Source organism: Anser cygnoides, chromosome 6 (genome assembly GCF_040182565.1).
Source record: "Anser cygnoides isolate HZ-2024a breed goose chromosome 6, Taihu_goose_T2T_genome, whole genome shotgun sequence".
Lineage (NCBI taxonomy): Eukaryota > Metazoa > Chordata > Aves > Anseriformes > Anatidae > Anser > Anser cygnoides.
In genome coordinates, this window is record NC_089878.1 from 9,342,920 (window position 1) to 9,369,794 (window position 26,875).

General features: G+C 41.3%; 1 protein-coding gene across 5 annotated transcripts in view; it reads right to left on the reverse strand.

The window, feature by feature from the left end:
• ERBB4 (erb-b2 receptor tyrosine kinase 4) overlaps positions 1-26,875 on the reverse strand; it is a 579,191-nt gene that overhangs the window by 282,355 nt on the left and 269,961 nt on the right. For all 5 annotated transcript variants that reach the window (XM_066999837.1, XM_066999836.1, XM_066999835.1 and 2 more), the window contains exon 3: positions 4,278-4,464. In XM_066999837.1, coding sequence (XP_066855938.1) covers positions 4,278-4,464 — 187 coding nt within the window. The remainder of the gene's footprint in view (positions 1-4,277; positions 4,465-26,875) is intronic.

The following is a 26,875-nucleotide window of genomic DNA, read 5'->3' on the forward strand; positions in this document are numbered from 1 at the left end:
AGCAGTGGCTCAAGCGACGTGCGAGCACTCCAAGGACAGGCAATAGAAAGGCAGAAGTCTTACCCCTCTGAAAGAACGCTTGATGTGCAGTCACACGGGGCTGAAGAAGCTCAGGCCCTGCACAGGTATCTAAGGAAGATTCCCAAAAGCACCTTTGGTCCCAAATGTGCAGAGTCAACAAAATCAAAAGAAAATATGACTCCTCCTGTGCCCTTCCCCCAATCTCGATTGAGCTGCAGTGTAATGATAGTAAATGAACAGTCCTTGTTAAAAAAAAAAAAAAAGGCAAGAAAAAGATAGAAAATCACTGACAATTCGCCTTTTCTAGAGAAGTGGTCATTCTTCTTTTGACCCCCCCTCCACAGTACCCTTTAGTATTTTTGATTTCTTGAGGAAAAAATATATTGAAAATGTTACAGAAATTATCACAGAATGTTCAAATTTTGTTTTACAGAACAATTAAAAATGTAATCAAAACTTAAAAAAAATAAAAATAAAAATTACAAAGATATGTAGGAGAAGGGGAAATTTACAATGGATCACTTTCTACACCCAGTGAAAACAATCCTTTCCCCTATGACTTTCCTGCCAATCAAATGAGATTTCCTTGGCTATCACTGGCCAGATCCTTTGGGCTACATCATGCATTTGCCATTTGAACCATAGTTGCCTTAATTTAGCTTTTATCTCCATTCCTGAAAGCAAGCAAGCAAGAAACTACAAATTTTCCTGCTTTTACGTGTTATCAAACTAAGCACTCCTAAATCTGCTTTAGTCTAATACATTTAAGGAATTCCAGGGGAACTTCTGTTTCCAAGGCCAATAGGGAAGATGATGACGTTATCTCTGCTCATTCAAAGATGCATCATTTGCTGTAGATCTCTGTTACTCATCTTCACTCAGAAGAAAATATGGGATACTTCATAAGTGGTTCTGGCACTTGTGAGTTATCCCTCCTTCCCAGCTCATGAAGATAAATGCCATAATGAAATGCAGCCATCAGGTATTCTCTATATTTGGAGTACTCAAACTGTGAACAACGATTATGCCCTTTCATTGGATAAGTTAAGGTTGACTGCCTAGCTACATGGGAAAGACAGGAATGATTTGCAGTAGCTCATAGGCAGTAAATGGAAGAAGGTGGCATACCCTCAGCATCAGTTATTCTGCTAATCTCAGCCTGAATAATACGTTCAGTATGTCAAAACCGCATTTTATTTTAAGGCTACTTGGCAGCTGAATCTGCAAGCTGAGATGAGTTCAGCTGAGATGACAGCAGCCTCTTCATTAGTTCAATGTCCTTTTGTTTTTGACACTTGTGGAATCATTGACCAAGTTATTATAATAAGTGAGAAATAGATTTTTATAGGCAAGACTTTCTGGAAGTGTCACATGAATTTTAGGACCCGTTCCTGACCTGTCCTGCACAAACAAAACTCCCTCTCAGGTTAACAGACATCATGAGCGAGAACTGAATCGTGCTTTCTGTGCAAGATAAAACTTACTGCCTTCACAGTTGTCTTTTATATATATATATATATATATATCTTAAGGGAAAAAATTCAAGCATTTAAAGTCACATTTAAATATGAAAGCGTGATAGACATATCTGACAATAAAAACACAGCTGTTAACAACGCACTAAAAATAATGCAATGGTACGTCACAGAGGGATGAAATCCTGCCTCTGGTTAAGTCACAGGATAACCTGCAGGTGAGAATAGCCTCTGCATTTATTTGACACAGAGGGTAGTGTTTGTATTTGAACACTGTGCAGTAACAGACTGAAATAGCATCAGGATCCCTGCATCCAGACACTGCACGAATAAGAACAGAACCTCCTGAGCTTTTGGGAACATAAGCCCTGGAAAGACAGTTCTTGGCATGCAAGGCAGGAGTTATGTTTATATTTTACTCCGGTGGAAGAAATGCACCATTCAAAGCTGGTCTCTTTAAATCTGTAGTGGACTAGAAGCTTGATGGATGCAAGTTCATGGGAACCACTTCATCTTAAATTCAATGCAAATCACTGGTTGTTTCTGATGTAAATACGGAGCGGTTGGTAGGCACAGGGAAGACCCAGACACAGCTGATCTTTTGTGGCCTTGCAACATCGCTGACTCCCGCAACCACCACTTATTTTTATGTAGTTATTAAGGCTGTGTTACAAAAATGACTTAACTATTAATACGCTCCAGGGAGAGCATTTGCAACAAGAAGCAGGTTGTGGGTTAAAATAGCGAGGTGCATCTTAAACGGTATATAAAATGGTCAAAGAACAGCTGCTGTAGGGACTCACAGGGTCCTGGCACACGCTGTCTAGAAAATATTAGAGTATTTTTAAGTACACACTAGCTCATATTCAGCACCCAGAAGCTATTTTAAGCATTCAGCAGAGACAAGCTAGTGTTATTAGGGAACTTTTCTTCCAAGAGACAACAATACGTTTTGAGCCAAATAATCCCATCAGAGGGATTAGGTAAACACCTAAATCAGATGAAGTGGTTGTGATGAGCTCATGTTAGGGAAGATTCAAAGGCTGAGCTAAGGCAGACTTTCTCACAACACTTGAAAAGACAGTCATGCTATTTGCTGGACAGTTTTGGTGTGGTGCCTATCACATAAAAGCAGCTTCCAGAGAGAACCTCTGGAGTCAGATGAACTGTTCATTGGCACAGGGCAGCTAGTTCAAGAACAAAATCTTGAGCCGGGGCCTAAAAGATAAGGTTTTTCATGTTACTGAGCAGTAAAGCCATGGCTAAACAAGCACTGAAAATACAACCCTTGCTTCCTGGCAGAACAGCCTCTAGCCCAAGAGAAAAGGGTTCCAGTCCCTTTCTAGCCTTGGCCTCACATCACCTCTCTGTCTCAGTTTCACCCAGCCTAGTGTCTTTCACAAAGCATTTTGAGACTCATAGACAAGAAAAGTATACGAAGAAGTAAAAAATTAGTACATGATGCTGTAGCTGTGCTATGTGAAGGCACAGGCAGCCACAATGAATACCCTAAATTATAAGTGTGGGAAAAATGTGGGAATAGAATAGGAGAAAATTGGATTATGACAATGATAGAGAGAAGCGCAGCAGGGATTTAGAGACTTTGGGAAGCACACTGGTATCATCACGATGGCCTCAGTAAGCAGAAGTGTTAGAAGTCTGACCAGAAGAATGAACCTGATCAGAAAGTCTGCTAAAATTGTGTTTTATTCTGTAAAATAGCCAAAATCTCATTTTCCTTCCTATTTTTGAAAGCACCTCTGTACAACCCAAAGAGGCTTGAACAAAAGGGAACTGCAGGAACTTGTGTACCACTGAATATACCAACACAAAAAAAACAGGAGTGAAGGGTGCCTTAATATAGTTCAAAACGCTCCCACCTCCCTGTACTCAGGTTCAAGCCCAGGTCACGTCAGTGTTTGCACTGAACATTTAGCCACTTGCAGAAATAAGGCCATTTCACAAACACCAAAACTTAGAGTACAAATGATCATAGCAGACACCACTCCCTTCACAAGGAACCATGTACAAATAAAACACTTCTAGTGAACTCCCTAAAGAAACTTTGCCACTGCCTGGCCTTTATTAAGTTACAGTGCAATACATGATATGATATTTAGCCAGCATTTAATCTCTCAAACCAGTTACTGCAGACCCTCATTTGGGAGATATGAAATGCTGACCTACCCCACATCATTATCCATCCAGCCCTGAATTTACAGATGACCAGAAAACATAGACTTAGCTTACATTTTTGCCTCAAAAAAATATCACTATATATAATAAACTTTTTTATTTGAAAGCGGAGGTCTTAAATTAAATACACCGAAGATCCAGTGTCCCCTCTCACCCACCTCTCTTTCCCCCACGTCTGTGAGAGCAGCAACAATGTTGACACAACAGCAAGAGCTGAGGCTGAGGGAAGCCAAAGCTAACTTGCCAGAAAATAGGTAACACCTGAAGCAACATAATAATAACCAAATTTGCGTTCTCAAAACTAAGAAAAAAAGTGCATCTTTTCTTTCAACAATTCTTTTTGTTTCAAGTACGCTCTTGGCATGAATTTCATACATAGCATTTGAGTGGTAATGGAAAAAGTTCAGCTGTGATTCTGAAAAGGAATGAAATTAAGTACCAACAAGCCTTTCAAACAGTGTATAACTGCCAGCCTCTCATGGTACCTATTATTTGCACAATGTAAATGACTGAGGACATTGATGCACATGTTCAACAAGCTCTTTTTTTCCCAACTAATCCACTGCATTTACAAGTTTCACTTACCTGTCAAGTTCTTCAAGCCAAGTTCCCTGAGTCCAAAATTACCATCCTTTCTGTAGTTAAGAAATATCGCCAAAGCATATCGGTCTTCATAGAGTTTGGTCCCACGAACGATGCGCAGGTTCTCCAATGGCAGGTATTCAAATTGATTCAAAGCCACCAGAACATATCCTGTGACTTCTCTGATAGACTGAAAGACAAAAATGAAATAAACACATTAGAAATGGTCCACTTTTAATTATTCTGATTTTTTCACGTAGCAGTTGCTTTAGTATGTGATACAGGTATGCCAGGAAAAAAAAAAAAAGAAAAAAAAAACCTTCCCCAAAGAATTCTGTTTCAAGTTCTTGAATTTAACCACATTTCTCTTTCAATGCAACTGAGCGTATTAGACATACTGGCTTGAAAAGTAGAGAACAAAGGGGTAGACATTCTTTCCAGTTTTATTAAACTCAAGCAGAAATTCACAGTAAGCATAAAAGATGCATGAAAGGATGACTTTGCACAACTCAAAGCAGGCAGCAGGTCAATGGTCTCTTTAGGATATGAGCAGAATCCACAATAGCAACGCCACAGGTCAGATAAGGTAGTCTGTCTGTGAGTAACTCCGTTGTACAGGATATTCCAGGGTAAGAGTAAAGGACACAACATGGGGTAAGGAGAGACCACTGGAAGAGCTCACCGTCAAATAGGAATGCACGACAGAAATGGAGAGCACATTTGAAAGAGAAAATACAAAGCACGTAAGTAATATCACCACCTTGTACTTCCAAATAAATCAGATCACTGAACATTTGTAAAGATTCAAGTTTGATTTTGAAGTGCTGGTATCACCGATATACCCAGATTTTGATCAAAAGTAGTATCAAAACCATTAGCAAAATGACTGTTGCACTTTGGGGCTGGCTGAATACTTTGTTTGCTTTAGATAAGCTATACAACAATTCTCTCCTGCTCATACTCAAGACTTGACTGTCTGGGTTGTAAAGGGGAAAAAAAAAAACACAACAGTTTTTCAAAGTCCAAAAGATTAACAGTACTAAGATGTTTTTTAAAAATAAAAATGTTTTAGAAAACAAAGTTATTCCAAATAATTCAAATAAATGACCTAGAAATCTGAAAAGTGTCATTTCAACATTAACCTAGAGCGTTACTATCCTTAGCAGGAGGGACAGGTTGAAGGATGCTCCTGCCCAGAGGTGCTCCCAGAAACACAACCTCTGTGTTGGAAAAGGTCTCTCAAATACAGTTTTCAAATCTCACCTAATTCCATACCTGCAACAGCTTGCAATCACTGTGTATGTTTATATACCTATGTGTGTTCGTGTATTTAATGGACAGAAATTGACATAAATACGCGTCTGCTTAAGTAGATGCAAACACTTTTTTCTTCCCTTTGGCAAAGTAAATACCTTAAACAATACACAGAAATAAAAAATTCTACTTAGAATAACATGCCTGAACTATGAGTAACACAACAGGGATGCCAGTCAATGCCAGAACAAAAAACACACAGGCAAACAATGGCAAGCATTGAATTAAATGCGTTGCGCATGTATCGTTAATAAGGAAAGACAACAGATTTGCAGAACAAAGGACAGCTTTTGTTTTGCTGGTTCAGCACTGCTGACAAGATTTTGCCTGGAAGTGTGCAAGAACCTTTTAATTAGGTTTATAAAAGTTCATAAGATTATTGCCGAATGTGGCAGTATACATAATGAAAGATATATATATGCCACGGCAGTAGCTGTCCTTCTAATGTCTGATGTCTCTACTCAGCTGAAGCTGCTAAAAAAGATCTGGAGCTATTTCAAGAGTTGCTTGGCATCTAAACAGAGCACAGTGTCATTACAGCACTTTGATGAGAACCCAGTGAGTTTAGCTAGGTTGAGATGTACGCTTCAGTAGCTCAATATTAAATGCAGAGCTGCATTATTCCCTGGGACGCTGATTCCATTATAATCAGAAGCTTTATAGCGCTTTCATGATAGCTCTTTTACTTTCAGACATTTCAGATTAGCCAGTTTGGTCAGGAGTTTGTTTTTCATCGTATCCAAAAATTTCCGTAAGCTGGCTTTTCTAGCTTCTCTTCAGAATTCAGGAAATATTAAAGTTATACTCAAGACATGAATTTCTCCACTGATGTTCCAGAGATACTGTGATTGTTCTAATTAATTTAAAGGGACATTCTAAACTTGGAATAGAATTAAAAATAAAAAATCAAAACAGTTCCAAAGCTGCATCTAACCAAGTCCTCCCTGCCAATTTTTTGTCACTTACAAACATCTTTTCTATTTTAAGGTTACGTTTTATTTCCTCCGTACAACAAGCACACCTGAAATGACAATAATTTCGCATGGCACTTCAGTTACACACACACACTCACCAGCAATTTTCATCACAAAGTTTGGAAAATAAAAAACAGAGGAAAAAATAATAAAGTTCTGTTGTTGATATTTGTGGCCAACTGCCCCGTTTGGTTTATCCAACTGAAATGACAAATTATGGCAAGTATTTTGACAAGAGCCAGAGGGTTCTTTCCAATCCCATCAGTGTTACAACACCTTTTTCTCCCCAACAAACGTATTTGCTGGAGAAACAGCCACATGAATTTAATTTTTGGGGAAATACAAAAAAGGGTGTCAAAAAAGGTGGAGGGAGGTTCTATTTGCTAGAACACAGCCTTCTGACTAAGTCTAGGGCCATAGTATTTCAATTTGGGGTTTCTTTCTTTATTCAAATTTGAATGAAAAAGACAGAGTAATGACATGTTTTGCAGGATGTTTTGGTTTTTGACTGGTTCAGCTTGAAAAAACGTACTGGGAGCACAGCAGGTGGCCCAGGTTTTAGCCACTTCTTGACAACACTGTCAGTTTGCAGTCACTGCTAGTTTTGACGTGATTCCTACTGAAAGTGGACACCTGCATGCTTGGAGCTCACTCCAGGCACTGTTGGAGTCACTGCAAAGATATCTGTTGGCCTCCATGCAGATTCTCAAATCCTCATGTCGGAAAGGATCATCCAACTCTTATCTCCTCCCCTGCAAGTCATGCCAAACCTAGGCATGTTTTGAACATCCCATCCTTTGATTTTGCAAAATTTTCCCTTTCTCCCCCGTTACAGCAGCATTGTGGCTGGAAATTCCCTGCTCATGCTACTTTGCCTTTCTTTGCCATCCTTCCAGTTCTTGAAAAAATAACTTCGAACCAGAATGCAAATTGCCACACCTCAGGGTCTGCCCCAAAACAGCAATGGCCACGCCTCAGGAACTGCCCCAAAATGGCGGCCACCGCTCCTCACATCTGCCCTAAGATGGTGGCCGCCGCGCCCCAGTAACAGCACAAAAATGGCGGCTGCCGTGCCTTAGTAACTGCCACAAAATGGCGGCCGCTGTGCCCCAGTAACTGCCCCAAAGTGGCGGCCGCCCCATCTCAATGGCGGCCCCAAGATGCTAGCTGCTTTGCCCCTCAGGCAGGCCCAGCAAAGCCCAAGAAAGTGTACAGCAAACATTGCTGCCGAGTGCTCAGGGGACAGCTTTTCCTCTCTAATGTACGCATTTTTCCTCCATTTGCAAAAAGAAAAGCTGAACGGCTTTAATGGTGTGAGTTCTGGGTTGTACTGTCTGGAATTTGTGTCCTTTCATCAGTGATAGCACATGGAAACATTAGTCTAGCTCCCTTCAAGGACAGTTTCGCATGCATGTCTTATTTAATTTCTCAGCAGCTAATACTGGCACATTATACCATGCACAAGGTGAACAGAGAAATGGGATCTCAAAATGAAAAACACACGGTTATTTTCAGAGGTACCTTTCTAGAGGATGACCTGTAAAAATTAGCTCCAGATAACCCGTTCCCTTGCAATGTATAACCTAGGAGCTTTAATTACAAACAATACTAGCTGAGCACAGGTAAAGCATTTTAAGCTCCCAACAGCCAGGCCAGAATTATCCTGGCAGCAGGGATTAAAATACACGATTGTTACTAGTGATCTTAAATTGGCGTCTGGTTCAAGTCAAACAAACCCAAGTGAAACGCAGCAAAATAACGGGTAACTTCATTGAGCTGCCCAGAAACACAGATCAATGACTGATGAAGGAACCTGGGGCTTCTCATAAACGCTACCATGTCCTTTAAACATCTATCGTGGAGGCTTTGTGATTTTTTTTTCCACCAAAAGGAGAGAAATAGAAAGGGTGGATAACTCTAAATGAGATATATGTCAGGAATAAGCCAAGGGCCCACTTTAAACGCCATCAGTTGCCAAGTACAGTAAGCTCTATTTTGAGGGAATATCCATTTCATGACGCATCAGCAAGGCTCCTCGCACGCCTCAGCTGCCAGCAGACAACAGACGTCTGCTGAACCTGGTCCAAGGAGCTCGACTGACCCTCCAACGTGGCCCATGCATTTTGTCACATTATGTTAAATCCCAAGAAAGCTGGATGTCTAAGTGACACAAAGGGGAAAATATTTCCTAAGTGCAGAGACCTTTTTTTTTCCATGTTAATCACAGTTAACATGCCACAGCAGAGTTGTGAGCACAACTACTGTGAATAGTTACCACCACATCATCTGTTTCAGAAGCTTTTCACATCTCAAGCTAACTTGAACAGCATATTCCACATTTTGCTTTTTGATCAATTAAAAGGTAAGCATTAGATCTGTTAGAACAAAACCAAACTGGATAAATTTGTTTCCTGTAACAGGGAAATTCAATAGTGCCATAAAGAGAACACTTGCTTAACTTTAAACAAGTTCCCAGGGCAATCATAATAGCCACGTTCACAAAATGCAGTCAAGCATGTTAGTGAGTGTGCTGATAACCTAAAATGCCATCAATTAATTTTCTTTTTTTTTTTTTTCCATACATTTTCACTGATGCAATGCACTGTCTTCCATTGTGACAATTAAAAAAAATTAGCATTTACTGAATTAGCAAAAAGTGGTCTCTAAGCAGCTACGGCAGTTACAGACCCAACTCCAAGGGAAAAAATAATAACTGAAATGTAGCCATGTGGAAATAACCAGCCTATCGCAATTTATGGAGCTCAATTAGCTGTTCCATGCATTGCTCATTGACAATTATAAATATTAATGGCAAGATAAACTGAGATTTTCAAAAGAGTTCAGGAAACATATTTTATGGGATTCAGGCACAGGGCTGCTTCCAGCTTCTCTCAAAGCTGTTCACAACCATGAGAAATATTTAGTACATACTGATGTTTCTCATGTCTAAGAGGACACTCCATTTAGAGACAATGTCAAAACTAACACAAAGCACGCACGTCAGGCATTTTGTTCCAGAACAAGCTCATGTCTTGTCTCCTTCCACGTCCTGTATTCTTCAATTACGTCAACATTCATGAAATTGTGGTGTAAAGCCCTTCTGAGCACCGGTGGCTTTTCTGATATGCGGTACAAGCTTCAATGAAAATCCCTCAAGTTTGAGCATACTGACAAGTATCAGAACATGGATAGTGAAAAACAGTTTTCTGGTTCCTGATCTGGAAGCAAGTAGTGTATCGCAACCAGAGTTGCCTTGACAGCTGCAGAGAATTTATTGTCCAAAACACTAAAGTTGCAGTTTAGATTCGGATTTGTTACAAAAAAAAAAAAAAAAAAAAAAAAAAAAAAAAAAAAAAAAAGAATTTTGGGTAGACTTTTAGTTTGCTTTAAGTTGTACTAAAGGAAAAGGATGGGCTTGGCTGTAATTTTGAAAAGAGCTGTACCTGAGGAGCCTTGTGCTGCTGCATGACTGCAGAACTGAACTGTGACTGAACATTTAAGACAGACGGTAGAAACTTTAAATCACTCTTGTCCTCACTGACACCTAGACTTCTTTGTTAATATGCACAATAATATCTTGAGCAACAAATCAATGGATTGAAAGTAAAATTAGTTTTCCTGAAATTTAAAGTAGCAGTCAGTGAGGAGCATCTTTTGTTAAGTCCTTGGAAATTTGTAAGTGAAGTTTTTGTGACAATTTATAGAAGCCATCCTTGGAGTGTTTGAACTGAAGTTTTGTTTACTGAATGGCTGGTCTTTACATTTCATTTTTTTCAGGAGTGGGCCTCTTCATACACAAAAACTGGAGAATTAACTGTATGGTCATTATGTAGTTATTGAGTGTAACAGAGAAATCACATTGCTGCATAGGTGAAGCAAGTGAGGCTGGGACTGAGCTAATATACATTACAAAAAAGGTGATGGAGGTCTTGGATACAAAGCAAATGCCAATTTTAAATCCACTAAACTGCAGATCAATGTCCAAATCTGGCATTTGGAAAGGAAGCTCCATAAATAATGTACAAGCGACAGCGATGGATAAAAATGTAGGGGGGAGCCTATGAAATGTGTATCTTGACTCATTTTGCAAAGCTTTCCTGGGAAAACAATGTGGGATATGGAAAGCTAAAATAATAAAATAATAATGTGGGAATGGGAACAGTAAATCTAAATAACAGATAAATAGCATGATAAAAAAAACCTCTAGCTTTCAAATTTTTAAATATAGGTTCTAGAGACATAGTCAAGTATTTTTCCTATTGACTGAGCTAGACTTAAGCTCATGTCAGCTGTCACCATGTGTCTATATCTATTTTTCAGCTAAAAATATTGTATGACTAGAGAAACTGATTAGGCTTACATCAACATCTGAGTGTCTTTCTAACATTTTCTGTCTAAAACACAATTCCTCTGTTAGTGTACCTGCTTAGGAGGCGTCTGACTTTCAGGTATACAGGCTGCCTGAGCACATACAATAAATTCTAAGCTGTTTAAATTGAACTACATTATGACCAAGACAAAGCCTCCACTCTGTAACAACCCAATCTTCAAAGCTAACATCTTACTGTCCTGAGGAAAGCTAAGGATGACTACGTATTTAGCAAGTCAATACGAATTTTGACATTATATCTGTAATACCTGATTGGCCTTCAACATATTTGCAAAGTGGTTTCCAGGAGAGTTTATTGTATCATCTCCCAAGGGAAAATTTAGTCATAAATTAGATCGGAAAGATTAAAATGAGAACATTATACTGTTACAAAATGCTTTACCATTTGGGCTGTTTAGCAGTAGCTACATTTTGCAGAAACTCAAAGCACATCAGCTTATAGCTGCCCAGTTACAGAATTTCCAATTGGAGAGATTAATGCCTTTTGCTTTCTTTGCATTTGGGAGCTTCAATCAAGTAAATCTTGCTTTCGAGGCAACATAAAAGTGCACAAACTACTACCTCATAAACAAAATAATGCCAACAGTCTGGAAGGATTTTAGGAAAGTAATAACCATGGGAAAACACATTGCCTTTTATCAATTTGCCTTAGACAGCTATAGTCTATAAGAAGCTGTGAGCACATTCAAGGGTCTTGGGACACCCACCAGGAAAGACAAAATGATGGCTGGCTTACTGAGCGGATGGGCTGAAACTGCTTTAGAGAGGCACTGCGGGCTAGCAGAGTGAGCACTGCACTGGGAAGTATGCATCCCCTATCAGCACTGACATTCCTGTTTTGCAGTTGGACAGCACAGTCCTCGGAGCAGAGGGGTTTTCCTAGCAAAACAAGGAGCCTTAACCCCAGTTGTAACTTTCACTGTACAAGGTTTCATGGTTGTATTTACACCAATTGCTGTCTGCACTGCTACAGACATCTGGAGATGATGTCAGTGCACTGAACCAGGTTGATGTATTTATTTTGGCATAACAAGATGTCATCTACAAAAAGAGAAAAAAAAAGTATTTGATTCCTCGTTGCTCTTAACTGTGAGGCTATAAATCCCCATGAGATTTCTGCTTGCGTCTAAGCTGAACTAAACGTCAGAAGCTTGACTATTTGGTCCTCCAGGTCAGGAAATGGTTGAAGCACACCAGGGAGCCCATCCAACTGGCATCCCCGAGCCTCCTTCCCAGGGAAAGAGAGGGAAGACAGAGAAGGAAGAGGAGGACTGATGCTCACAAAGTCTCTCCCAGCAAGTGGATGAAATTTTACAGAGACAATAAAAAGAAGTGAAAAAGGATGGTTTTCCCACAATGGTTATGAAAGGTCAAGGTACTGATCAGAAGTCAAATGGAAGAATACACAAAACAAATACACTACAGGCTGTAACAGTGTGTCCAGAATTGCATGCTCCTTAATGGAAGCTGCCTGCAGAAATCCAAGAAATGTTTTGTGTGCATTTAACAGTAGAAGGTGGTTTTATTTATTCGTCTAATAGATGACGAGCAACAGGCTTTGTGCATCAGACATTGTGATTTTTTTTTCCTTGTATACAGCCATGTTAGTTGGTATGAATTACTGTAAAGGCTATAGTTAGCCTGATAAATTACATACATTTATTAAAGTTTCTCCACCATCTACTGTGGAAGCAACAGGAGCCACTGGCTGGCACGATTCCCACTCCTTGGACCGATGCAGAGTGAATTAAACATCCCTGAGCTGAACAACAGGACTGTCACATATTCCTATTCAAAGTGCAGGTGAAGGTGCCAGGCCACTCCGCAAAGCAAAAGGCTGTTTCTATTTCTGAACACAGGAAGCAACTGCACGTAGTGAAGATGTGGCAATCTTGTCAAATTTCAGCTAAACATCCTCAGTCTGAGCTTTGGGGTTTTTTCAAGAAGCAAACGACTGGCTGTCCAATCCCAAAAAAGCAGTTAGCTTTTTCTTGGAGAGCTTTTCTTTTCTTTCCCAAGAAAATACTTCCTTAAAAACATGCTTTCAGTGTGTTTCCTATGTACAACAATCACCCCTTAATGAGTATTTTAAATGCATTTCCTGGGAGGAACCAACTTTATTGGCACTGCAGGACATTTTTGCACACATAAATTACCGAATATTGGAGTTGCTGCTGTTTGTCTCGTTTTGTCGAAGAAGAGAATCTTCATCCAAAAATTGGATTTTAGCAACTCTGTTTCTAGCTGAGCACATACAAACAACACAATCTGAGCTCAGCATCACACCTTCCTATTGAAACTATTTCAGCCTTTGTGACTCTCTAATCTTCAAGAATAGAAACCCTGGAGAGATCCATTAATCGCTGGCTTTTGATTAGGTTTATTTCCATTAAGATAAAAAGTGAAGAGTCTTGTTTTTAAAGACGTGGCTTTGTTTTGTTTAGAAGTGGGAGAATAGCTCTGTTATTCAGGCTTTAATGGATTGTTAAAGTCTCCTTCAAGGATAGATCCCTAATTTCTATGAGGTAAGGAAGTAGTAAATGCAACTGAATTTAAATTCTGAAGTATTCTTCAGGAAGAACATGTAAACTTCAGATTTTGAGATTATGAAGGGTGACAGCAACCAGAAAAACAACATCTAATCTTCAGTGACTGAGCTAACTATCAAGATAAGATATTTGCATTAATTTCACTACTTTTATTCAAGGGGGCATGTTACAAACTTATCCCACTCAGCAATTTCAGTGTGGTTCCTGAACAATGCAAGATGCTCAACCTTAGAAAAGATGGGGATCTTTTTTAATTTTTATTTTTGCTATGTCCAAAATTTTTAATAACCAGATGCCTTAAATATACCATTATTACTACGTACAGTTATTGAAACAATTAAGAAATTGTGGTTCCTTCAATGTTCACAAATTACATTTTCATTTAAATTATAGGTAAGTTTATGGGGATGGAAGGCATTGGAAAATTTCTGCATAAAATTATTTCTCTCTCTTCAGGAACAAGACCAGAAAACATTGTTTGCTCTTGATATAAAAATTCTAAACATCATAAGCATTAGGATTCCAGAATAAATGGTAATTTTACCATCATATTACTGGGATTTTAAAATTTTATAATTTTATTATGGGGAACAGGTCAAGCAACCAGAGAGGGAAGAGGAACTGCACGTGATCAGGAGCAAAGAAGGACAGAATTTATGGTTCATAACAAGCCAGGAAAATTCAGGTAGCCATAATTCTGGCATTATCTATTTTTTGAGTGCTTGAGTTTGCAATCTTACTGCTTTATTTTTGTATCATTTTGTTCTTTTGTTTCTCTCTTTTTTTTTTTTTCTTGGAGCCTGGCGGGAAAAGTATAATACTCAATGTAAGATATAATTTCTCTCAATACTTATCACCAGCAAATGATTGGACCAGCAATTTCTTTCCACCGGCTTAATTAGAGGAAACATCTATATTTAATAATGCTCCTTACTGTACTGAACCACACACAATAGCTTGTTGAAGGAGAAAAAGCAGAGTGGTTATTGTCATAGCTAAGGATGGAAGAAAGGTTCAGACATTAAAGTCATCACAGAAACAATGTTATTAAACTGCGCAGGAATAATCTCAAAGGAGATCCCAGGTGATTGACAATGATAAAGTAATGCAGCAAGCTAAAAAGGCCCTTCTCTCTTCACCTGTTTTTTATTAATACCTTTATTACCTTTCCCTCAAAGACAGCTTTTCAAGAGCTATTATTGTACTTCGTGATAAATAAAGTTACCTACCCCCTAAATTGAGGGCAGTCACCCGTGCACCCCTCAGCTGGAAGCTGCCCTTCAGCAGGAGAGGTCCTGCAGCCAGATCCCCAAAAACCCTCCATCCATTCGTGACCCTGAGATGCTGAGAGCATCTGAGAGAGCCAGGCTGTATCCAAAATCCACAAAAACAGCAAAGTCTGGGCTGAGTGGACTGAATTTGGCCACTACTGCTTCAGACTACTTAACCCCACAGAGCACACCGGGGACATATCCTCCCCAGAAGGAGAGCATGGGGTTGAGTGGTCATCGAAGACCAGGCTTAAGCATACACAACAGAGACTACATCAGAATGCCAAAAACGGTGTTTCATACCTATTAATTACTTTGCAGTCTACAAAATATATAGAAAGTGTCAGCTGCTGTAAACTAGGACCATCAAAGGTCAGATTATCATGAAATCATTAAGGCAACACTGCTTTCGGTTAGCATATAATTGCTGAACCTAAGCATACTCCATATAACCAATAGGAAAATGAATTATTTAAATACTCTTAACAAATAGTATTACCATTTTAATTACATTAGTATTAATTTAACTCTAAAAAGTGCCTTAGGATTTTGCAGAATTAAATTTTGTTTCTCTTGAGTTTTTACAGATTTCAGAGCTTCTACAGGACATACATCTATGTGTATATATATAGCTTTTATATGTATTTACACATATATATTTATATATGTTTTTTAAAAAGTGTGGTTTTATTCCTGCAGGATTTCTTATCTTCAGATATTTTGGGTGTCTAAAAATGCAATCCTTTGGTAGTTTCCTCACTGAACTGCACGCTGCTGCGAGACAAGAAAAATCCTGGATAAAAATGACAGCTTTTTCTCACTTGAACAAACCCAGCTCTCATTCTCACAGCACCCTGCCTGACTTTAAGGCTAAATAGGCAGGTATAATATCAAGTTGAAGTTGCAGGCATTTCTGGCTCCAAAGGATTTTTTTTTCTTTTTACCCAATTCTCTTCTAACTTGTAGCAACCAGTGCATTTGAAAGCCAACTGGGAAAACAGAAAATGGTAGGTCAGGACGTTTTACTTCTGCAGATGTAATGCGAGCACATATTCAGTACACTCGGTGCCAGCCCCGTGTCCATACATGCCGTTTCCTAGATAACTGTAAGATTCCAGAAGATGCAGCCAGACAACTGCTCTCTCCATATTGCTCCACAGCCTCCATTTACCCCATTATTTTTAGCTAGTTTTGATCCTCCCTCTTTTCTCATGTGGCCCTTGACAGAAGAAGTGCTTTGATTTCTAATAGCTCTTTGTTCACAGCTTCTCTGAATTTCGGTTGCCTTCTAGTATGGTCCCACTAGTTGAGGGCTCTGTTCGCCCTGTGCTTTGCTTCCTGGCCCAATCTTCCCAAACTGAGACTCCCTACCAGATGCACCACAGATACCTCTTAGGCCTCCAAAATTTCTCACTGAATGAATAAAACCATTCTATTTTACTGAATTGAATTCATTCAATAAATCTATGTATTGACTACATATATTTGGAGAGCATTAAGTTGAACGGTGTAAGTCCTGACTCTTGGAAGTCAATAAAAATCATTTCATAGGCTTCAGATCGTGCCCTTAATTGGCCAGGTCTTCTCCCCCCACAAAAAAATTTGATCATATAACAACCTTGCATAGATATTTCCAGGAGGTCTTCAAAACAGACTCTTCTTTCCCTTATAACCATGAGATATGACTGGTGCAGTGCAGACTGCAGAATGAACTTCACAAGCTCTAACATTTGGGAAAGTTTATATATGTAACTTTACAACCAGCCGAACACTGGCATGTTTGTTTGTCTGCTCATCTGAAACACTGCGTATATCTGAGCGTGAGCGCTTGTGCACATTGCACTTGATACTTTCGAAGTCCTACATGCTGGGGGCAGAAGTGGCTCGTGTTTAGCTCTGTAACTCACAGATGCAGCAATGTATTCACAGTATTTCTCCTAACAGGTTTCCATGGATGGTTGACCTTTCAGCTGAATACTTTGACATCCCACTTTCCCCATATTTGTTATAATACTTTTCTATCCCCATTTGACCCTGGCAGTCCATGAATATTTGATACTAAATTAAAGCATTACAAACCAAGAGATAAATTCTGTTCAGGATGCAACCCTTGCAGCCCTTAATTACATTTGCCAGTGTGAATGTCATTGCAAGAGCTCTTGGCTTTGGCTATTGTTGAACCAGAGCTTGAGAAAGAAAGGCACTGTCACCTGCCCACACCTTCCCAATACCAAAGGTTTTTTAATTTACTTGACATTTGCTTGTGTGCCAGCACTTTCCTTTAGTTTGAACTGCTCCCAAGTACACGCAGCAATTAATACACAATTTGGGGTCTTGTTTTGCTAACTAAACGAGCCCAGCTTAGCCCTTCTAGTCTCTTCTTTGAGAGGCTCTCTATTCCATTCAATCAGCCAAGTAGCTCATCTCCCTGATTCTCTATTCCCCATCTATGAAAAAGAATTCACGACGTATCCACTGCTTAAAATTGCCTCTTTTTTCCCTCTCTCTTGTCCATTTAGGCTGTAAAAGGGAAAGATCTGTGTCATATGACGTCCTTACACTACATAATTAAATTCTTAGCTGAAAATAAGTTGCAAAGTCAGGAGTAAAACACGAATTATCAGTAGTTACAGAAAAAGAGTCGTGATCTTTGCAAGTCAATGCTTAAAGCTCAGTAAAATAAGCTGGAAAGTGGCAGTTCCATATAAGCATTTATGTCAAATTATTCATTAAAACAGAGCCTACCATGATGCCTGCACACCCCGTACTACAAATGCTAGCAATTCTGCAATTTCCAGTGGAAATTCATTGGCTTTCCCATCTTGTCTTTCTAGCCCTTCATGTTGGGCTCATGTGGAGCCCAAAGAGTAAGATCAGCCTGTCTCACCAGCATTTAAAAATATTATCAAAGTGGTACAAATGGTAATCCGTGACTCCAGTAACCCAAAAGACCAGATTCACAGCAAATTTCAGGGAACAAAAAACTGACCCCCTGGCTCTCGACACAGCACTGTAATCTAAGGGATAACATCTGCTGAGAAGCTTCACTATAGCAGCCTTTGCCACTCTCATTGCAAATATTAGACTGAAGATACAGATGAGATACGAAGATCCGGAAGACACTGGAGGCTAAACCTCCAGCTCATTCTTGCATCATTTCACATTCTGCTGTTTCCAGCACGGCAATCTGCATTTTCCTTTTCCATGCAGGAGACAAAGTTAATTCACAGGATGCCTACAAATTAACACTTGTCCTTTACTTTAACTGTTCTCGATGAGATATATAACTAAAGCTGAATCAATTAAAACAGACAGAACTCTAATAAAGCATAGCTCTAAGCCAGAATTTTATCATTCCTCCCCTCGGGACCAAGAAGTGGGGGGAGATACCTGAGGCCAAATTTACCTAATTGTTCCACAATAAATCCTTATGTTTAATCACAAGCTGCTTCAAAGGAACTCCCAATAGCTTTAATTAATTAGCTTCATGCTATGTCCTTTCATGGAACTGGAAATATTTCACCACTGCCATCTCTGCCAGCAAACCACCACTGTTTGGCACTGCAGGATACCTGCAGGACCGGGACTGGTTCAAGCGGACAATGGGATTACTCGTGTCTACACTGGTGTGCCTGCAAAGGGGAGCGCTACCAGATGGGTAGCTGGAAAAAGAGTTCCACTTGCTTTCACTGCTCCGCACAGCAGGCATTCTCCTTCTAGCAAAATTACGCCAGGATTAATTTCAACTGTACCTACAATACTGCGTTTGTGTTTCAGTATTAGTAGTTACATGGCATGCCATTAGAAGGAAATGTTTTTCTTTCAGAGAAGCAACCAGGCTCAGGGCTGATCCAGAGAGCTCCTGAACTGCCGTGTAAAATCAGGAACTCCCTTGCCTATCCCCAACCCTTTGCTGCACTTACCAAGGCTGTAGCCAGCCGCTCCACAATGACATTTGTCTTCCTCAGCAGCATCTCATTCTCAAATTGGGTAGGAGGATGAAAAAATGTGTTAAGACCAGCTACAGCCACATTACTTCGGCTGAGGTTTTCAATAGGAAAAGAGTGGACCTGAATCTCCAGTACTGTGGGATGGAGGCATGAAGCATTGGCATGGACTGGAAAGTCTTTTCAAGGCAAAGGATGTGCTTAAATGCTTTCTCAGTTGAACACTGGGCTTGGGTTCAGCTGTGCCTTTAAAAACGTGCTCCAAACCACACAAGTCTTGGGGCCGTCCCTGCTCTGCAAGGTACATAACCACATGCAGCTGCTGCTGTTGTAACGCAGATGGAAATGTCTTCTTTTCTGCCTCAGGATGCCCTCCCTGGGTGATGTCAGCATGTCAAACTCCATCAGCCTTTCCAAGCTAACAGCATGTTGAAGGGAAAATGATTTAGTCAGAGTAGCAGCATCTTTGGGTAAAAAGTTGTGATACCTTTCTTTGAAGCTATGCTTTAACGCCGAACTCCAGCTGACTCCTGTTTTGGAGGCAAATGTCTCAGAAGACTGCCCTGGTGCAGAGGTTTAGGGTTAGCCCTTCCTTGTATTGCCAATAGGCAACAAGAAAAAGGTTGAAGCAAAAAAAATGTCAGAGCCTTCCTTCTTTAATACCAAGATTCATTTGCATTTTGTATCTAACAGAGCTGACCTTAGCCTACCTGTGGTCTCTTTCCTGTCTGAACACACCTCCTGCTTTGTTGGGAAGCAACTTTTGGTGGAAGCCTGGAATGAGTCTGGATGGCAGCCCTGGCTTTAGGCTTGGAGCATCCCAAGTCGCACACTGCCAGAATCCAACTTGGCCTGTGCAGCAGCAGAACTACTGCTTTACTCCCTGAAAATTAACTATTAATCACAGCCTAGCACAGTGCATTGTTGTGGGTCATAATCAACCAGGCTCCAGGCCATGAGCATCAAGTTTTGCTACAGGTCAAGGTGTAAGCAAATTATCAGGGTCACAACTCTGCCTGAAGGCATGTTCAGAGCCTATATGATCAGCTCTAGAAATCACTGTGAAACATTCACCTCTCTAAACACACTAATCACACAAAATCAGGAGATAGTGAAGGACGATGAGGGTGCTGAATTGCTGCCTGCTCCTTGGCTCCCAACAGTTCCCCTGTTCAGCATGCTTAGAAATTTATGGAGACAAAGTACAGAACCCAGAAACTGCCAGATGAGGTTTAGGAAGCATGAACACAGACACCAGAAAGATGCTACACTCACTGGCTATGTGTCTTCATCTTTTACAATTATTGACTGCCTTTCCTGGTCCTGCTTTTCTGAGCATTAGTAGGAATCTCTCTGCTAGCTGTTGAAGAGCTGATTGTGCATGGGGCTGCCAAAATTCTCCCTGCTCTGATTGAACTTTTCTCCTCAAACCATGACACCTGGCTAATCAGCATCATTTACATTTCCATATATATAACACTTGTTAGTTCTGAGGCACAGCTGAGAATGCATCTCCTTATCAAAGCTACTTATGTATGCAAGGAAACCCACTGCAAGGAAGGCAGGGGTAGGATAAGGAAGGAGGGGAAGAACATTGCCTTCTAGGTGGGCAAAAAGGCTGACGTGACAAATCTTCCCCCTTAATCAACTTATTTACTTTCCTGAAAACTCACGACGACAAAGTATCTGAATCTGAGCAGCTTAGGAGCTGATATCCCTCAGTGTCCATTGCAGTAAGTTATTGCCTGGCTCTGCTGGTGGAGATAGAGGTGATAGAGCTCCGTAACAAAGGATAAATGGTAATACCCACCATTTCTTTCCAGTCTGCAACCAAGCTGCTAGTCGGAGTGCTTAGATTAGGAAGTCACAGCTATTAAAATAAAATGGCTTTCTTCCTTTTTTATTCTCTCCCTAAGGTGAACAATAGCTATAAAAAAAGCCATAGATTTCCCAATAAATACTAAACCTGCTAGAATCAGATAACTGAGTTTATGCTAACTTCTAAAATACATTTTTTGGCAACAAATAGTCACTCAGATATCAATAAACATTGTGCACTTTATCACCACCCTGCTGGCATTTCAGCTGGCAAAAGAGCTGTTTATGTAATGCATCTTCAACTCCCAATTTCTACGTATCCTGCTGCTGCTATTCCCACCTTCTCCTCATCTCCGAGATGATTTTTGAATGGCACATGTGATGCTACTGAGACAACTCTGCTCCTTTGTACTTTCTCTGCACATCACTCAGCAAATAAGCTTCTGCTCATCATGTCACGGCTGCAGGCTGGGGAGAAAGTATTGGAAACTGTGAACAGTTCCTACCAGTCTGGAAATACTGATGTAACTAGGGATAACTCCATGATGTGGTTCCACTTCGGTAGCTAAGGATTTAATTACACACTCCAGAAGGACACAACCATTAGCATATCCACGAAATGCAGTATGTAGCCTTTTACGAGATGTCTGTAACTACTGCAAGGCAGGAAACACGTTTCAGGGAGTGGTGTGCAAGGGAAAAAGGAGGTGATGCCAATGCAACATCGAAGTAGCAAAAGGAGACGGGGATCATGATCCCTCCAGTCTGCAATGCTGCATGGAGCTCAGCACAGTAAAAAGGATGCAGTGAAAATGTTGATTAGAAACAGTGCACAGCATCTTTCTCAAAAAAACAAACTGATGCTTACAGAGATCGAGATGAGAATCCTCTTGTTTTGCATAATGCAGTCTATCAGCAGGGGAAAAGTGCTGGAAAACCTGTTTTGATCCTCTGTGGTGTAAATTCTGAACATCCCTTGAGGTTGGCAGCCACGCTGGCCATCCCCTGCTCACCGCCACAGCCGACAGCTTCCTTGCTGCCACACTTGACTCTGCTGAGTTGCAGCACGGCAGCTCCTGGCAGCAGCACAGAAGAACTGCACTGACTTCTGGTCTGCACTGGACCACCCCACAGTCTGGTGCCACGTGGCTGTCACCAAGAGGACGTGCTGTCTTAAGAGCCAGAAACGTGAAATTACTGAAGGCACTGGTGACTTACTTGCTGGGCAGGTACAGAGAAACAGGGACCCTCTACAAAGAGCAAAGCCGAGTGGCACTGACTTCTCTGCCCAGGTGGTCATTTTCACAGTCCTTGTCAGAACATAGTATCACCAGAAACTCTGCCTGTCTGACAAATGTGCTTGAAACCAGACAACAAAAGTTAAAAGGGACGGAGACTGAATAACACATACTTGTAACCCCTTAAGAAATCAGGCTGTAAAGGGGCTGGGTAAGGGAAGCAGAACTAGAGGCACAACAGATGTCTCTACCCATTTACTTTTCTCCCTCTTCATATGGCCAGAAGCCAACACGTACTGGAGTGAGCTGACTCAAGGTCGTTTATGGTCTTGACCTCCAGCTTGGAATGAAATTCAAGCAGCAGTGGTACCATGCTAACAATGCAGGAATATTAAACCCATAAACTGAATCTCCTTGGACAATGAGGATGACCAGTCCTGGAAAACTACTGCAAATAGATGCGGATGACCTGACTTGAGGCTTTAAGCAACTGACAATGTCAATGGTGATGCAATTACGTGATGGAGGTCATCCAGCTCTCCAGGCACTTCGGACAGCAGAAGGTTGCAGAAACCAGGCAGGGCCTGGAGGAGAAATACTTGGAAAGCAACAAGCACCTGCCTATAGTACACGCTGGAGTAGTGATGACATGGTGGCAAGACACACTCTTGTATCATCAAATGCATAAAAGCCCATCCACAAAATAACCTCTGGATCAGGAACAGCCCCAGGAGCCAGGGTGTCCCCAACCCTCAGCCTAATGCTTAAGGTGCAGAGGGGAAAGGTAAAGGCACTGAGGCTGAAAATGGCCCAACACCATAATGCAATGCTGGAGCCAAGGTGTCAGTGCAACAACTGAGTGGTTACTTCCAGCCTATGTCTGGCCCTTACATTCCTCAAATGCCAGATTTACTTGGATGCCTTCAAAACGTGTTGACTATAAAAAATGTCAGTGTGATTGACTGACCAGAAAAATGTAAATAAAAGAGCCCTAAATTGCATCATTTGGGTAAATATGTATTTATACAGTTTAGAAAGAAAAGCCTTGTTATTCAACTGTTGGACCGCAACAGCGACACAGGAGCTGTTCTGGTTTATAATGCAAATCATGTAATTTAGGACACGCATTATGTGTATTAAAAATGCAAAGTAAGATCCATGTGAAATGCTGTTAATTTGCAGTAGCCACTTTTCAAAGTATAATTTCTCAGGCATTTACATATTTTTTCAGTAAAAAAAATAAATTAAACAGTATTTAGAACATTTGCCATATCTCATTTGTTGGATCAAGATACTTTTGAGCTACAGAAACACAAAAATGGCAATAGAATCTGGTAAATTACTAATTTCCTGCTATTTTTTAAAATCAAATATAAATTAAATATAGGATCCTCATTTTCTAATAGGGCAAACATTTTCAATTACAAACAATCTGATTCCAATTGAATTATATGATCTTCTTTGCCAAATTCCAGCCCCTGGAATAATATTTACGGTGATAAAAGAGAGGCACGGAGCTTCCTGGAACAACATCCAGTAGCAAGAAACTTCAGTTCGAGGCAGAGTTGGGTGCTGCGGGTCAGCTCCAGACCAAGCAACCTCATGTGAGGACCACGGGGGACAAGGACTGGTTTTGACCTCCCTAATAGCAGGACTTGGTCCTAGCAGACATCTTGCAGTGGCTCCAAACCTTTGCTGTAATTTTGCATGGTTTGGCTCTGCTCCTTCCTCTCCCCATTGAAGGCGCTTCCAAACAGGATGAGCTGGAGGTGCACATAGCCATGCCATGCTGTGGCTGCATATTTTTCCTACAGTTACCTCAAAAACCTCTGAGCCTTTTCATGTCAGGGACACTCCCACTGCTGCAGGGGTGGCGGTCTTCTCCTGTCCTACGGAAGTGGCAAGTTTAATCCCTACATTTGCAGATCCTTACACTTATCACAGAGATGCTTCTGAGGGATCCGGAGGTCTGCTCTGGGCTTCTCCTTGCAAATAAATAAATGGCCATCAGCTTTGTGAGGCTGCTCTCCCTGGTCTTGGGGGGAGTCTGAAGCTGGGGTGTTCCCCCAAAGGCAGCTTGCTAGCCACAGTGTGAGAAGGGGTGTCCAGAGAAAATAAAGGTCAAATAAGAGAAAATAGTAGGTTCCCACTACAACGCCTTTCCAGGTCATTACATTTAAGAACGTAATTTTTCATTGCCATAAAATGTGAAAACAATTCATATGAATAAAGTTTAAAGAGATTTTTTACTTTTGGATATTTTTCTTCTCTTTAATTTTGCTGGAATTGCTCACAACCACTCTTCTGAACAAGCTGGCTCGCCAGCCTGGGCATCTCCTGCCTGTAAGCCTCCTCTCGTAGCAAAACTGAAGGGCTGCGACCGTCAGGGCCCTCCCTGCACTCGCAAGCAGCCAGAGGCTGGTCCTTCTCCTGCGTGATACTAATTCCCTCAGCCTAGCTGGAGTATTGAAATGGGATCTCTGGGCCTGAGCTCTAACCCAGCTCTGCCGTAACCCAAGGCAAGCTGTTTTGGCTTGTGCCCCAAATTGCACGCTCTCTAATCCAAATCCTGCCGTACTCGCTGCAGAGCAAGGGAATCCACAGGCTTTAACAACGCTTGGATCGTGCCCAGTAATACTTGGGAGCACTCCTGGAGGTTATCACAGGGAAAGTATTATTTAAAACTAACTACTTTATTATTTTCCCAGCAGCACGTCGAACAATAACCCCTGAAGTGGTGAAGCCAAGCCATAGTCTTTGTCAGATTAACCTTCCTAGAGGCCTTCTAAAATCAATTGTAAATGTTAGCTCTGAAGGAGCAGGCAGATAAAAACCAGTTTCTATCCCCCCCCACTAACTTTCATTTCAAGTTGCAAAACCAATCCAGAGTCCCTTTACAAATCAGATCTGAAAAATGCTGCTTGATTATTTTTTAAAGAGCTCAAACTAGGTCACCAAAAATAGAGTCTCTAATGGGCTAAATGTGGAAAATGACTGCTCAAAATTAACAAGTTCCTGGGCTCCAGGACTACACAAAAGCTTTTTGAGTAGATTGCTTGCAACTACACAAACTGTATCCTCTGCCACACATGGCAGAAGCCCAGCCTGCCAGATGCTAAGTGATCGTTTTCGCAAAACATAAAGCAGTTTTCAAAAAACCATGAAGGAATTTTTATTCTTAGAAAATATCTCTCTAGCCTCTTTCCCCTTCACGAGGAAGCATTTTACCAGCGCCGGTCCTGAGGCTGGCTGCCTGGGCCACCGCAGGGCAGAGGCTTGTGGCTCCCACTGCTGCTCCCAGACTGCTCTCAAACGCATGGCAGGAGACAGCTTTTGGCCCCTGGCATGACAGACCCTCCAGGTTTCCCTAAGAACACCACTTCCCAGGCAGCAAGAGGTCATCGGGGACAATTTTGCAGAGCAGCTCTAAACAGAAGCCCCCGTAAAACGGTTAGCAAGCCCTTCAACATCACTTTGACTCCTTGCAGCCTTGACTTTGTCCCCATGCTTACACCCTACATTATTTTCAAGAGCAATGAAGAAATAGGAAATGTCCTGCTCTGGGGACAACCTCTGGCCTCCATTTTGCTAGCACCCCTGTGGTGGTGCACCGCATCTGCAAACCTCCCAGGTTGTCTGTCTCTATTCTAATCTGATGTAATGCAGAAAGGGATGATAAGGACCCTCAAATTCCCAGCGCTTGAAGCTCTAATAAGGAAAAAACGTTATGTACCCTGACTGCTTACTCCCAGGAACCTTCCATCTTTTGAACAAACACTTCCACGGATAAAAGCAAGTCCTGCCAAGTTAATGGAAACAGCAAACACCCTTCTGGGAAGTACACACAGGCCTCAGCAGTAAATAGATGTGCTCATGTTTTGGCCATGAGTCACCCTCTGCACAAAGCTCCTCAAAAATCGATCAAAGATGAGGACAGTCTTCCTTCAGGAAGAGCCCGGGTTAGACACACATTTTGGAGAGACTGTCTAGCAAGGCCTGAAAGCCAGGAAGCTGCAGTGGTACTTCATGGCCCCACCTTTGCCAAATAGTCAAAACATTGAGTCTCTGTTTGCCTGTTTCTTCTCTTAACATGAGAACTTGGTATAACAGCCTAAACCCTTGGATAAGGGATGCTTCAACACATAGCAAACAGGATCGTGACTTCTGCACGGCCCACCTGTACAGAGGATCTGACTTGGAGGCTCTCAAGGCTGGGCTTACTCACTCAAGAGCACAAGTGGGGCTGATCTGGTTTGTGCTGCATTTTGTTTTTGCTGTACTTGCCTTCTACGGGACTGCATCTGTCACAGAAATGTCACTTTCCAGCAGATAGACTGACCTTTGAAAAAAAGTGAAGCATTTCAAAAAATATATAAAAATCTCTGATTAAAGCCCAACCATATGTTTCAGAGAACTCCATCTCTTCAGATTTTCCACCTACACAGTGAACACCTTACTGCACTTGTCCTCTTGCATTACGCTCCGTGACATGATGGAACAAGACATCGATAACAGCATGATGTGAAGTGTAAAACAAAATGAGAAAGCTCTAAACGCATCTTTCTTTCAAAAGGCTTTTGTATGTAGAAAGTGGTGAGCTCAGGGTACTGAAATGCAGAGCGGTTTCCCACCTCTGGGTAGGTGGCATGAAAACAAACCGGGGAAGCAATGAGAAAAATTTGGTGCCCCCTGCTCTCAGTGTGGGGGTGGAACAAAGTGGCAGACTCGGGTGTTACCCAAGGGTGAGCCCAAATGACCCCGTGTACGAGCAAGCTGGCAGCTGGTCTCAGGATGTAGGCAAGGAATAAGGCACACATTTATCTGCTTGCTCCTGCTGCTGGTATCTACACGCGACATCCCAGCCGGGAGGAAGGCTGCGGGACAGTGGCCACGGGTTGGTGTGGGCTCTTGCAGCTGGCGGTGGAAAAGGACAGGGACGTGGGTGGGTGAGACTTGCCTTGTTCTTTTTATAACAGCTATGAAATTAGAAAGGCACTGGAAAAATAAAATGGTTTTGCTATTGTTTTGAAGGCCCATCATCCTAAATTGATGCCTGTTAGCTCACATTGCAATTTTATCTTTAACTAGGTCAGTAGAAAT